General features: G+C 46.1%; 1 protein-coding gene across 1 annotated transcript in view; it reads left to right on the forward strand.

The window, feature by feature from the left end:
• Positions 1–312: 312 nt before the first annotated feature.
• pan3 (poly(A) specific ribonuclease subunit PAN3) overlaps positions 313–12880 on the forward strand; it is a 32438-nt gene continuing 19870 nt past the window's right edge. Inside the window, exons 1-13 of the mRNA XM_030349681.1 lie at positions 313–965; positions 1684–1805; positions 2594–2666; positions 3618–3688; positions 3833–3971; positions 4072–4289; positions 4629–4733; positions 5179–5236; positions 5737–5898; positions 6438–6554; positions 10264–10365; positions 11069–11234; positions 12266–12353. Of these exons, the coding sequence (XP_030205541.1) occupies positions 623–965; positions 1684–1805; positions 2594–2666; positions 3618–3688; positions 3833–3971; positions 4072–4289; positions 4629–4733; positions 5179–5236; positions 5737–5898; positions 6438–6554; positions 10264–10365; positions 11069–11234; positions 12266–12353 (1764 nt within the window). The 5' untranslated portion in view covers positions 313–622. The remainder of the gene's footprint in view (positions 966–1683; positions 1806–2593; positions 2667–3617; positions 3689–3832; positions 3972–4071; positions 4290–4628; positions 4734–5178; positions 5237–5736; positions 5899–6437; positions 6555–10263; positions 10366–11068; positions 11235–12265; positions 12354–12880) is intronic.

A 12880-nucleotide genomic window follows, 5' to 3' on the forward strand; every position in this document is an offset into this window, starting at 1 on the left:
CCCGACCTTTAAGTTGTAACTTCTAAACCTATTTACTGAAGATGATGGTATCTCACCAGCAACCATCTCTGGGATGGGACAGCAGAGCACCACATGCACCCGAGTACAACCTATGCACCGCAGTCCGTCCACCATGCGGGACATGGCCCTGTCACAGTGGGACCATGTCTGAAGATCGGTGGTCCCATGTTTGAAGACTGCTGTCCTTGGTCCCACTCCCATGTCTGAAGATGGGAGATCCCGACGTGAGAGCCAGCCGCCCGCAGCTCGCTGCCCTCCGACGGCCCACAATGCAACGCGAGGCTAGCGTGTTCCCAGTGTGCGGAGAAGAAAACAACAGCGTTAGCGCGCCTCCACAACAGGCTAGCGGCACGGCGACGAGCTACACGGACCGCGACGACGACCAGGACTCACCAAGGGACACGCGTTTATCTCAAACGACCTAGTATTAGTCAAATGGTGCGAGTACTTTAAGTGTTGCGAACATTATCAAACCACCGAGGACATTTAAAAGCTTATATTTCGTGGGGATTCGTATTCGCAGGCTAGCTAGCTCGCTAGCTACCCGCGTCTCTATGTTCGAGTCTGTTCCGACCGCGGCGGTGGCTGCAGCGGCGGTGCCATGAACAGTGGACTCCCCGCTTCAGCTGCTCCGCTCGGAGGTGTCGCACTGCCCAACGTCAAGGTGAAGTTCTGCCGATATTACGCTAAAGACAAGACGTGCTTTTATGGGGACGAGTGTCAATTTTTACACGAAGAGCCATCCATGGCAAGCATGTCACTGCACGGTGGCGGCGGGAGCCCCGTCCCGTTATCTATGGCCGGTGGTGGAGCCGTGACGGCGGCGGGGTTTTCCCTCGCTGGTCCAGCGGCGGCCTGCCCAGGTGGCGCTGGAACCAATGTCTCAAAAAAGAGCGAACCCATGGGGCCTGCAGGCACGCCTCTGGACGGACAGTTATTGACCAGTGAGTATGGTTGGATAAGTCTAAAAGATCAGATCACTATAGCATTGTGACCGAACTTGTCGGCCTCATCTGGCTTTGTTAAAATAGAGTCCGGGGATTCATTTGGGCCCTTGACCTGCACAGAAACGTGGGTCTCCCTTCACTCCTCCTGCTTGTTCGAAGTAGCCAACACATGCTCAGTGGCCAGTGGTCTTTTTCTAATTTGGGACTTAAACAGCCCGGTTTTGGTAGAATTTCCCAAATGAGCATTGGGGAAATGAACGTATTTCACTAAGCATCATGCAGGAGGCCCGTTTGTATGACAGCTGTGAGCTAGCTTCCACGCTAACTAGTTGTTTTGTCCAGATATTATTGATTGCCCTTGTCGTTTAATCAAACGTGTCTCTGTTGACACCGGTTACAGTTAAATGCAGTTACCATAGGGATGCAAGATGAACTCCTTCCCTAAATGAGATGATAACTAGTGTGTAGCTCAGATCGCCATGCAGGGACCATTGTTTTTGTCCTGTGTGGACAAGGTTTCCTCAAGTAAACAAGCAAGCACGTTGCTAGTTCAAATCTATGGAAGGCTTCCCTTACACAATGCGATGCAACTTTAGATTATTCTCAATAGCAGTACATATTTTTTATTGTTGTCTCATTAATGTGAATAGAGTAAGAACAATAGTATACGCCCAAATATACTACTATATTAAAGTTATACTTTTCTTATCTCCAGTCCCAGGGATGGAGGGCGGAACCCTGACTGATGCCAATCTTACCAACTCTTACTTCAGCAGCAGCTTTATTGGCGTCAATGGGTTTGGAAGCCCGGCAGAATCAAAGTACTCGATGATGCAGGTATATGTTAAAGTGTATCAATGTATTTATTACTGTGTTCATGTTATGATTTAAAGCCTGTTGTAGCATCCAGCTGCAGCCTCAGTCACATAGCACTGTCAACTGCCATGATGGGCTGATACTACTATTGAGCAGACACTTTTATCCACAGTGAATTCAGATGCAGTCATTGAGCAGCTGGTAGGGCTAAGGCATCTTGCTCTGGCCTACAGGTAGGCTTCGGACAGTGGATTGAATACAGCGTCTTTGCTGGTACTGGTTATACTCACTGGAGATGTACTGCCCATATTTTTGGCAAATTGTTTTGTTAATAATGTATATAATGTGATTTAGTTTAGGAATCCTTATGTATAGAATCCAGTATTATATTAAAAAAAAAATCTTGATGGTCTTCATTTTTAACAGAAAGCAGGCAGTAGCCTGCTCTCCTCAACAATGCAGGAGAGTAAGATAAACTAGTCAAATTTCACAGTATAAAGTATTATACATTTTATATATATATATTTGAATAATTTAAAAATCGTTAGTCTTGTATTATAATCGAAATATAAGCTCTTTATGTACAATGGATGATGTATGTAGCGCAGTAGAATGGTATCTTGTGATAAGTGAGGGTTGTCAATTTAGGCCAGTTCAGATCCAAGATAAGGTAGACAGACGTTCAACATGCTTGATGGGGTACAGGTACATACTGCACACACACAGTTTAGTTTATGTGTATCAAGACATCTACGTTTAATACGGATACAGGGCAGGTTCTCAACATGTCTGGCTGCTTCCGGTTTCAGAGAATGACCAGCAGCAGCAGCTCCCCCAGTCTCCTCAACGATGGTGCCAAGAACTTCAGCCACAGTGCTCAAGGTACCACTCCACCCATGGGAAGAGCTGAGGGGTAGCAGCTCATCTCTGGTCCCTAGATCACCAGATGAAGAGCTGAGGGGTAGCAGCTCATCTCTGGTCCCAAGATCACCAGATGAAGGGCTGAGGGGTAGAAGCTCATCTCTGGTCCCTCGATCACCAGATGAAGAGCTGAGGGTAGCAGCTCATCTCTGGTCCCTAGATCACCAGATGAAGAGCTGAGGGGTAGCAGCTCATCTCTGGTCCCTCGATCACCAGATGAAGAGCTGAGGGGTAGCAGCTCATCTCTGGTCCCTAGATCACCAGATGAAGAGCTGAGGGGTAGCAGCTCATCTCTGGTCCCTCGATCACCAGATGAAGAGCTGAGGGGTAGCAGCTCATCTCTGGTCCCTAGATCACCAGATGAAGAGCTGAGGGGTAGCAGCTCATCTCTGGTCCCTCGATCACCAGATGAAGAGCTGAGGGGTAGCAGCTCATCTCTGGTCCCTCGATCACCAGATGAAGAGCTGAGGGGTAGCAGCTCATCTCTGGTCCCTCGATCACCAGATGAAGAGCTGAGGGGTAGCAGCTCATCTCTGGTCCCTCGATCACCAGATGAAGAGCTGAGGGGTAGCAGCTCATCTCTGGTCCCTAGATCACCAGATGAAGAGCTGAGGGGTAGCAGCTCATCTCTGGTCCCTAGATCACCAGATGAAGAGCTGAGGGGTAGCAGCTCATCTCTGGTCCCTCGATCACCAGATGAAGAGCTGAGGGGTAGCAGCTCATCTCTGGTCCCTCGATCACCAGATGAAGAGCTGAGGGGTAGCAGCTCATCTCTGGTCCCTAGATCACCAGATGAAGAGCTGAGGGGTAGCAGCTCATCTCTGGTCCCTCGATCACCAGATGAAGAGCTGAGGGGCAGCAGCATAGCGTAGGTTCTCCCGCATCGTGATGGGTCTTTTCTGTTTGCTGCAGATCCGGTGTCTTCCCCTGCATCCTCCCTCTTCAGTGATTTCGGTGCTCTTAGCATATCGCAACGGAGGAAGGTACGACTGAAACAAGCAACTACTAGGAAAACATCTACTTGGCTTTGAGATGATTGGTGTTAAACTATAGTATGTCATGATGATCCGTGTCTCACTCATTCGATTCCACTAGTGTAATAGTCGTGGTTGTCACTGTGTTGCCAGGCTCCAAACCCTACAGCGAGTGAGTTCATTCCTAAGGGAGCGCCCCGTATGGCCGCCATGGCCAGCGCCCCCGCCTTCCCCTCCCCGCTTTTCCCCCACCCTGGGCTGGGCGGCTCCACCACGGCGGCCCTGGCTCCAGGTGAGGCTCCGGTGCATAAAGGCTGAACTGCACACGTAGCTATTTACATTGTTCTGTCCAACACCGCACCAGGGTGACACTAATTGTTTGTCCACGTTAGGGATGTCTCTCTCAGCCGGCTCCTCCCCCCTCCATTCCCCGAAGATCACGCCCCATACCTCGCCCGCCCCCCGCAGGCGGAGCCACACCCCCAATCCTGCCAACTACATGGGGCCCACGGCCGCAGCCGACCAGGGCCCTCACATCATCCAGAAGGAGACGGTGGGAGGCACCACCTACTTCTACACGGACAACACCCCCGCCCCCATCAGTGGGATGGTACGTCCTGCCAGAATGGCAAACTTTGTACCTGACACTTAAGTGTTTATGTCATAGTTGTAAACCGACTTTAGTAGATATTTAGAGCGATATTTTATCGTTATGTTAGAATTAAGATTGACCTGAATAACAATGTTGGTCATCTTTTTTTCACATCATCCGTTCTATTGTTGCCAGTAGTTAAATTCCAGTAATGCATTTAAAAGACTTAATTATGTGTACCCTTTGTGTCAATATTTTGGTGACACCATCACGTCATAGCGTTTCATTGCTGCCACCATTTTAACGTGGTCAGGAAGGAGTGTGAAACTTGATTGAACTCTGTCTGTTCTACTGCAGGTGTTTCCTAGTTACCACATCTACCCCCCCACTGCGCCTCACGTAGCCTACATGCAGCCCAAGGCCAACGCGCCCTCCTTCTTCATGGCGGATGAGCTCAGACAGGTATACCCCAACCCTCTCCACAGATAGCTTGGGCGCAGTAGATCAGGAGGTAGAGCGGGTTTTCCTGGTACCCGAAAGCTTGCTAGTTCGATAGTGTTGAGGTATCCCTGAGCAAGACGCCTTACCCTCACTGCTCCTGACGAGCTGGCTGACGCTCTGCGTGGTACACTCCGCTGCCGTGTGTAAATGTGTGAATGAATGGTCAATTTGGATAAAAGTGTCTGTTTAGTTTTCCAGTAGTTGGGGCACATTCCCTTCCTGGTCAAATGCGGGATGTGAGCGGTGGGAAGTTGTGGCGTTTTGAAAATGTTACTGTTTTCTCTTAAGTTAGGAATAAGTTTGTGGTTAAAAGTTGATTGTTTAGATGGTCACAAGCGACCTGTTTGCTGTCTGACTTGCATACATACAAAAAATATCTGGTATTGTCCTGATGTTTATCCTGCAGGAGCTGATAAACAGGCATCTCATTACCATGGCCCAGATTGACCAATCAGAGAACCCAGGTAAGACCCTACTATTCTGTGATGGTTTGGTTACCGATGGTGTGAAGTTTCTGTAATCCATGCAAGCTTTATTAAAAAACTATGATACAAATTAGAAAAGAGGGCAGTGGAAATATTTCTTAACATTAAAGCTAGGATAGGCAGCGGAACCAGAGTAAGATATATTTTGAAAGAATCCAACCGAAACATCCACCACTCCCCGAGGCCCTGCCTATAAAAACACATGGCTAGCTTGCTGGCTTTAGCTAGAGGTGTGCTACCCTTGTTGAAGACTCGGGTCCAGTCTGACGCGGTCATGTGCAAGCTGGTACAGGTACACCTGTACCTGATGGGTGCAGACAGGAAGAAATCATTTCATTTGGCGTCAGAGCCAGGATCAGATACCTTTTTAAATTACATTTTATTGGGCAGTGCTTGTGATTTATTCATGATCTGAACAGATTTCCCAAAAATATGACTCTTTTTGTGTGCGTGTGTGGTCATGCCTGTGCGTCTGGCAGGTGTTCCCTCTGAGGTGGACAGCTACCACAGCCTGTTTCCCCTGGAGCCCGTGCCCCCGCCCAACCGCATGCAGAAGACCAGCAACTTCAGCTACATCACGTCGTGTTACAAGGCCGTCAACAGCAAGGACGACCTGCCTTACTGCCTGAGGCGGATACACGGTGAGAGACCATGTGGCCGGGGCAGGACAGGAAGCGCTTCTGTTGGGGTTATCCCACTTGAACAGGGTCAAAGTGGACTGAAACAATGACACTTGGATCTGTTTCTCATTCCTTGCCATTCTAGAAGGTGTGTGGGCTGGGGGGGCTCTTGCGTCCCTTCCCAAAGTTTCTTCTTGATGAACTGCGTTTAGGGCTGAGCGTTCTAAGGACGCGGGGGGTGTTCTCCCATTGTTACGACCAACTTAAGTGATCCAAAAAAAGAAAGAAAGTAAGCTAGTACCGTTGTGCATCATTATCCTAGTGAGCTATGTTGCATATGAGATGCGCCACACACCGTGGCCTTCTACTGTCAGCGTCTTACAGTATTCTCACCCCTTCAAGGACCTGGCCGAAACACAAACCACTGCCCAACCCACAAAGGGGGTTGGGCAGCTTCAAATGCTTAGAGGTCAGACTCCACAGGAATACGTGGGAACTCCACAGTAGCCACGTCTACGTTCGAGAGGGGAGGCTGACGTTGGGTCATGTGTGTGTTGTAGGTTTCCGTCTGGTGAACACAAAGTGCATGATGCTGGTTGACATGTGGAAAAAGATCCAGCACTCCAACGCCGTCACACTGAGGGAGGTCTTCACCACCAAGGCCTTTGGAGACCACTGTGAGTTTGTGCGTGGGGGTTGTTTGTGCGTGCACACACTTATTTTTTTCGTTTGTTTATCTGATTTAGTTTTATTTTGCACCACTTTATACTTTACAGTGGGGTATGCGTTGATGTGTCCATAGCAAGTGCTTTGACGCAGTTCTAGCGTTGCCTGAGAGGACTCCATGGAGAATGAAGCATTCTTCACCCCTGGATCATTAATTAGTTATTGAGTCCGATTAGTGTCAAAATAATCAAACAAAACCTCTTAAATATCTAAAAAATAATATATTTAGAAGAGGCAACTTTTTGTTAGCATAGTGTGTCCTTGTGTTCACTCTCTTCTTTCTGTTTCCCATTGACTTCTGCCCTCACTCTGCGTATAGCCGCCAGCTCGCTCATTTGCGCTGTCCGACTGTTTGCAGGCAGGTTTTTTAATGGCTGTCTCTCAACTGCCTTTGGAGCTTTGGAGGAACAGCTCAGTTCCCACGAAGTGATTCAGTGCAGCATGCAAGAAGCCTAGGGCCCTAGGCTTCCATCTCCCGACTAGCTCACTGTACTGGACTCCCACCAGACGAGGAAGTGAACCTAGGCCTAATATATGTTGTGGGTGGTGCTGGGGTGACATGACCACCACAACCCAACTTCATGCCTGCCTGCTACACTGAACAACGTTGTGGACACTGGGCTGTCACTCAAAAGCCAACAGTGAGGGCAGCTGAGGAAGGCGGCTTAATTTCCTTTCCCTTGTTGGCTAGAAACTGTGAACTTTAAGAAATATTATAAAAAAAATTGGACCACCAAGTCTACACGATTGCACAAATAGTTTTTATATTTGTAAGTTTTACTTTTGAGGTCAATTTTGCTTCAATGAGTGTTGCAAAGCATGGCATTCTATTCCCATCATGTGTCTTATTTTACTTCCACAGATTTTTGGTAATTATCGACTAAAAAAATTTGAGGAATTTATACCAAACCATGACCAAAAAGTCTGGCATATCTCATTGCAGTGCACGTCTACTTTGAGAGACCAAACATTGCAGACTTTTTATTAGTACCGGTAATATTTGCAATATTATTATTCAATATTGAAGGTGATTGGGGAAACCGCTCAAAACCTGAACATCTGGGAGTTGTCAAACTGAATAGGCATATGTCGACGGGAAGTAAGTCAAGTCAGGTTTATTTATATAGCACATTTCATATGGCATACATAGACACAATGTGCTTTGAGTGGAGAGATGTCATTAAATCTATAATCTAAACAAAACAAACTGAGAAATAATAATAAAATGGAGTGTTTAAAGGCAAAGACCTGTAGTCATAAATTAAAAGCTAAAGAAAATAAATATGTTTAAGATCCTTTTTAAAAGAGAGCATTAATTGCGATGACCTTAAATCCAAAGGTAGGCTATTCTAGAGGATTGGAGCACGGTAACTAAAGTCACCATGTGCTGCCTTGGTGTTAATTCTGGGGGTCGTGAGGAGACATTTACTGGAGGACCTTAAGTTACGGGTTGGATCATAAAAAGGGTTGGGGTAAGAGGTAATGAGGTCTCAAAAGGTCTTGTCCCGCTATGACCATAGTGGGAGCTATTACTCGTGATCAAACCTATACGACGGTTTGATCACGAGCCTGATTTATAAAAAAATCAGAAACTTGGTGTCTGGGCCTGATTTGACATGCTGAATCTTTTTGCTTTAAGGACTCATAAGGTCTGTTGTGATAGGTTTCCTGTACCTTCAAAGTTTTGGATAAACCTCTAAAAAAATCTGGAAAAAGTGCCCTGTAATAATAGCGTATTTAGAATAGCCGAGTTATGGCAGATTTTATGCACGAATATGTAAATTACCTGCCATTGTTCAATCAATCACGTGTCCGCTTCAGAGAACCCAGTGGAACTAGAACCTGTTGGGCACATCAAGGACCTCTCCCTTAAGTCGTCTGGGACAGGGGGAGTCGTAACTCATAAATCAAACCAACGATTGCCGAAATTACCGTAGAGGGTGCTATAACGGACGGTCTTGGTTAAACGTTCCATGGCCGCAACATAGATAAAAATAAATCTGAAACTTGGTTTGCATGCTGTTGCTGGACATTTTTTGCCATTGCGACACAAGATCGATTCTGCTGTACAGTGAAAATAACGTAAAAAAAATACGTACACATGATTTATGGACATGCCTTGTTGAAAGATGGATGAGGAGTCTTGGAAGAAAACAAATCTGGCAGATTATGTGAAAAAGCAATCGATCATATTTACACTTGAAGGGTAGTCAGGGACTGGAAACTACTTGGGTCCTGTAGACCCTCTTGAACAGGGGTGCCCAACCTTTGTTGACCCAAGATCTACTTTTGAAGTAGCCAACCTCCCGAGATCTACTTTTCAAATAGCCAACCTCCCGAGATCTACTTTTCAAGTAGCCAACCTCCCGAGATCTACCAGTCTAGTGTCAACATTGCAAATGTTGACACTAGATTTAGTGTCAACTAAATCTAGTGGGGGGGACGGGGGGGGGGGGGGGGGACGGACGGACTTCAGTGGGGGTTTCATTCCGTCTGCACACAACAATAATCAATACTATCTTCCTCCTACTCAGGGTGAAAATGGTAGGTCTTAACTCGTTTCCCCTCAGCCATGCCAACGTTTAGGACTGCGTAACTACTGTTGACGGCGTTCAACTACTGTTGACAGCGCATGCGCTACCGCGCGTATATGTCCCGCGCAAGTTTTTTTTTTATATATATATATATATTAGAGCTGTCAGTTAAACGCGTTATTAACGGCGTTAACGCAAACCAAATTTAACGGCGTTAATTTTTTTATCGCGCGATTAACGCAATTATAAAAAAAAAAAAAACTTTTTTTTTCTTTGGCTCAAAACAAAGAAGCAGTAGCTTGACTGCTATGTTCAAATGACATTTGTTCAAAGCAGTCGTTTAATTGCACTGTAGGCTCTTTTTTTGTATCGTCCTGTTTTGATCAGTGTATAAAAGTGTAAAAATCATTTGCACAAGGCAAGCCGATGCACTTCACCATTTTGATAAGAGAATTAAAATGAGAAGAATTATGGGACAAAAAAATCAAGGGATATTTAGCATAGAAAAATAATTTGTGATTAATCGCGATTAATTAGAGTTAACTATGACATTAATGCGATTAATCACGATTAAATATTTTAATCGCTTGACAGCTCTAATATATATATATATATATATATATATATATATATATATATATTTTTTTTTTTTCTTCACCCCTCGCGGTCGACTTGGGATCTATCGGCGGTCTACTGGTAGACCGCGATCGACTGGTTGGGCACCCCTGCTCTTGAACGTGTGTCTAGGAAATGCGGGTCGATAGCTCAAAGAATAAGGGTCATGGCGTCAATTTAATTCTGCAATTATACTTGGCCATGTAGTGTTGTCTAGAGGTACAGTGTCTGCCACATGGACCTTGGGACGCTGGTTCAATTCCAACCTCGACCAAACTTTTTTTGATGCATGGCATGAAATAGGATAATGTTTCCTGTACAAAACGCGTAATTTGCAAAGCGACCGAGCGGGGAGCACCTTCCCCCCCCGCTCGGTCGCTTTGCTCCCTCGCCATTGATGTTTTCCCCCTTGTGAATTTTTTCTAGAAAAACCCCTGCCTCTGGGAATGCTTACATTGCTTGGTTTGCTTTGTGTTCTGATCTCCTAAAATGACCTCTGACTCCCCCACAGCGCTGGTCTTTTCCTATGACTTCCACGCGGGTGCTGAGACCATGTTCAGCCGGCACTTCAACGACCCCACCGCAGACTCCTACTTCACCAAGAGGAAGTGGGGTAAGGGCTGCGCACACGCACACACGGACACGAACGCACGCACACACAGGTACGTACACGCATGCAGGAAACCCACTTCAGAAGAACTCTTTAACACCTCAAGTCTTGGGAGTTGTACGTGTGTGTGAGAGATTAGAGTAGAATATTTTTTAAGGCCCTGTGTTGGTGGTGGAGGACTGAAGGAGGGCCATGGTTCATGAGAGAGCTGTCTGAGGAGCTCCTCATGACGGTTGGTATGTAGGGGCCATGAGGGGGGGGAGGAAACTGTGGTTGAAAGCGTCCCTAAGACCGGGGGTGGGGGCTACCTGCAGGGGATGCGAAACCACCTGTAGCCGTCAGGCTCCCGAGCTAACAGTGTAATGAAACATCTAGACCACTGCCGTGATTAATACCCCGACCCCTCTATAATCGTGGGACTCTACTTTATTTTTCCACAATAGATGCACAACAAGACAGGGATGTGATAAGACATTTTCAAAAAGTTAATGAATAGCATAATATTTACAAAATAATAAATGCAAAAAATACCACCTGGCACACCCTTGTGCACAGAAATACGGTTAGACCACAGTTGGCACTTCCCCTCTCCTGCAGTGGTTTTAAATCTGAAGGTGTTCCAGTTTGTCAGTGACGCTGGTGGTGGTGGTGGTAAGGCCGGTTCTTCTGTCATTGAATCCTGTGCATGTGCCCGCCTTTTTTATAGGTCAACACGAACCGCCGCCTCCCCGGCAGCATGCCGGCCTGCTCCCAGAGTCCCTGATCTGGGCCTACATCGTCCAGCTGAGCTCCGCCCTGCGCACCGTCCACACCGCCGGCCTGGCCTGCCGCGTCATGGACCCCAGCAAGATCCTCATAACCGGCAAGACCAGGTACAAACACGGACACGCACAGACATGCAAACTGACATGGGCAAAGGCAATGCACAGATTTGCAGTCAGTGTGCCATGCTTGCATAGTTAGATGTTGCACGCACACACAGACGGGTAGATGTTAGACGCGCACACTCAGTGAGTCAGACTACAAGCATAGACAGTCAGATGCATACATATTCGGGCACTCAGAGGAGCTGTGTATCACACACGCGTTCAAACTTCATTCCGAAACCCCCCAGACTGTGTGCTTATTTCATGGGACATGTATAGAACACAAGCTTGCAGCCATTTTCACTGAGCAGGGGAAGTTGTGCTGTCAGATATAACACTGCTCACAAGTGCACTTTAAGACAACGTTAATTACAGAAGCAGAAAAGGGAAGGTAGTGTTTCCCCTAGAATTTTTTTTAGGCCCGGTGGTAAGAGCTGATAGTGTGATTTGTTATACATTTTTCACGGGATGCTAGAGTATTTGTTGGTTATTTCCATATAAAACAATTGCTTAGCCATCAGAAGTTGGTTAAGTTATGGACATATAAAGAACGAGGCTAGTGTTTCGCGGGGGCGGTAAAAATGTCCATGGTAACGGCGGGCTGAACCAATCAGACGTCGCATTTACGCGATCGGTTCGTGGTATAGTTCTTCTGCCGGAGAATAAACAGTGTTTTTCTAAAAACAAAGTTGATTTAATATAAACTAATTTCATGTACAGGAGCATAAAGCACCAATACATATTGAGATAGCAGGTGGTGAGCTTGGATGGTTATGATATTATGGCTAATAATAATAATTAAAAAAAAAATTCAATTCTTTTTTTTTTCATTTTTTTTTTTTTTTCTCTTTTTCTTTTTTTTTTCTTTTTTTTGGCCGGTTGTTGGCCTGGCGGGGGCGCTCGTTGGCCTGGCGGCCCGCCAGGCCTGAACAATGGTAGGGGAAACACTGGAAGGGTATCTTGGTCCTGGCTTCCTTTTTCATGCTTTTGGTCGCAATTTATTGCTTCTTTTTGCAAAGTTCCTCCTCTGTTTGCAGGTTGCGGGTGAACTGTGTCGGCGTGTTTGATGTCTTAACCTTCGATAACAGTCAGACCAATCACCTTGCCCTGATGCCACAGTACCAGGTATTTCCAAATCCTCCTAGAATGTCAATGCATTGCAGCAAACCACATTTCATCATCATACGTCATGTTTCCGAGGCTGCATTTCCACAACGGGAAAACTTGGCCTAACGGTTCCACGTCAATTGGCTACGGTTCCAACATTAACAACTGTCAAATAATAAATATATGCTCAAAGCGCAGCAGAAATCTATTTACATTTCAACAGGTTAAGTTGATAAAAACCAACGGCGCCGTAGACGATTGTAACTATTATGTACTATTATAATTTCTGGAAATGGGTACGAGCAGACTCAAGCAGGACTGATATCCCGTAATTAAAAAAGATACAATGGTGCTCTTGCTTTAATCCTTACTTGCTACTTAATGGAGTTTGATTTTCATGCATTCTATGATTTATGCACCTTCTGTTACATTGATGAAAAGACTGCTCTGTAGGGCAGTAAAGATACACCAACTCACGATTCGGTTTGTATCACGATTTTTGACCCACGGTTTGATGCACCCTACTATTTTTTTAAATTTTAAAA

Source organism: Gadus morhua, chromosome 23 (assembly GCF_902167405.1).
Source record: "Gadus morhua chromosome 23, gadMor3.0, whole genome shotgun sequence".
Lineage (NCBI taxonomy): Eukaryota > Metazoa > Chordata > Actinopteri > Gadiformes > Gadidae > Gadus > Gadus morhua.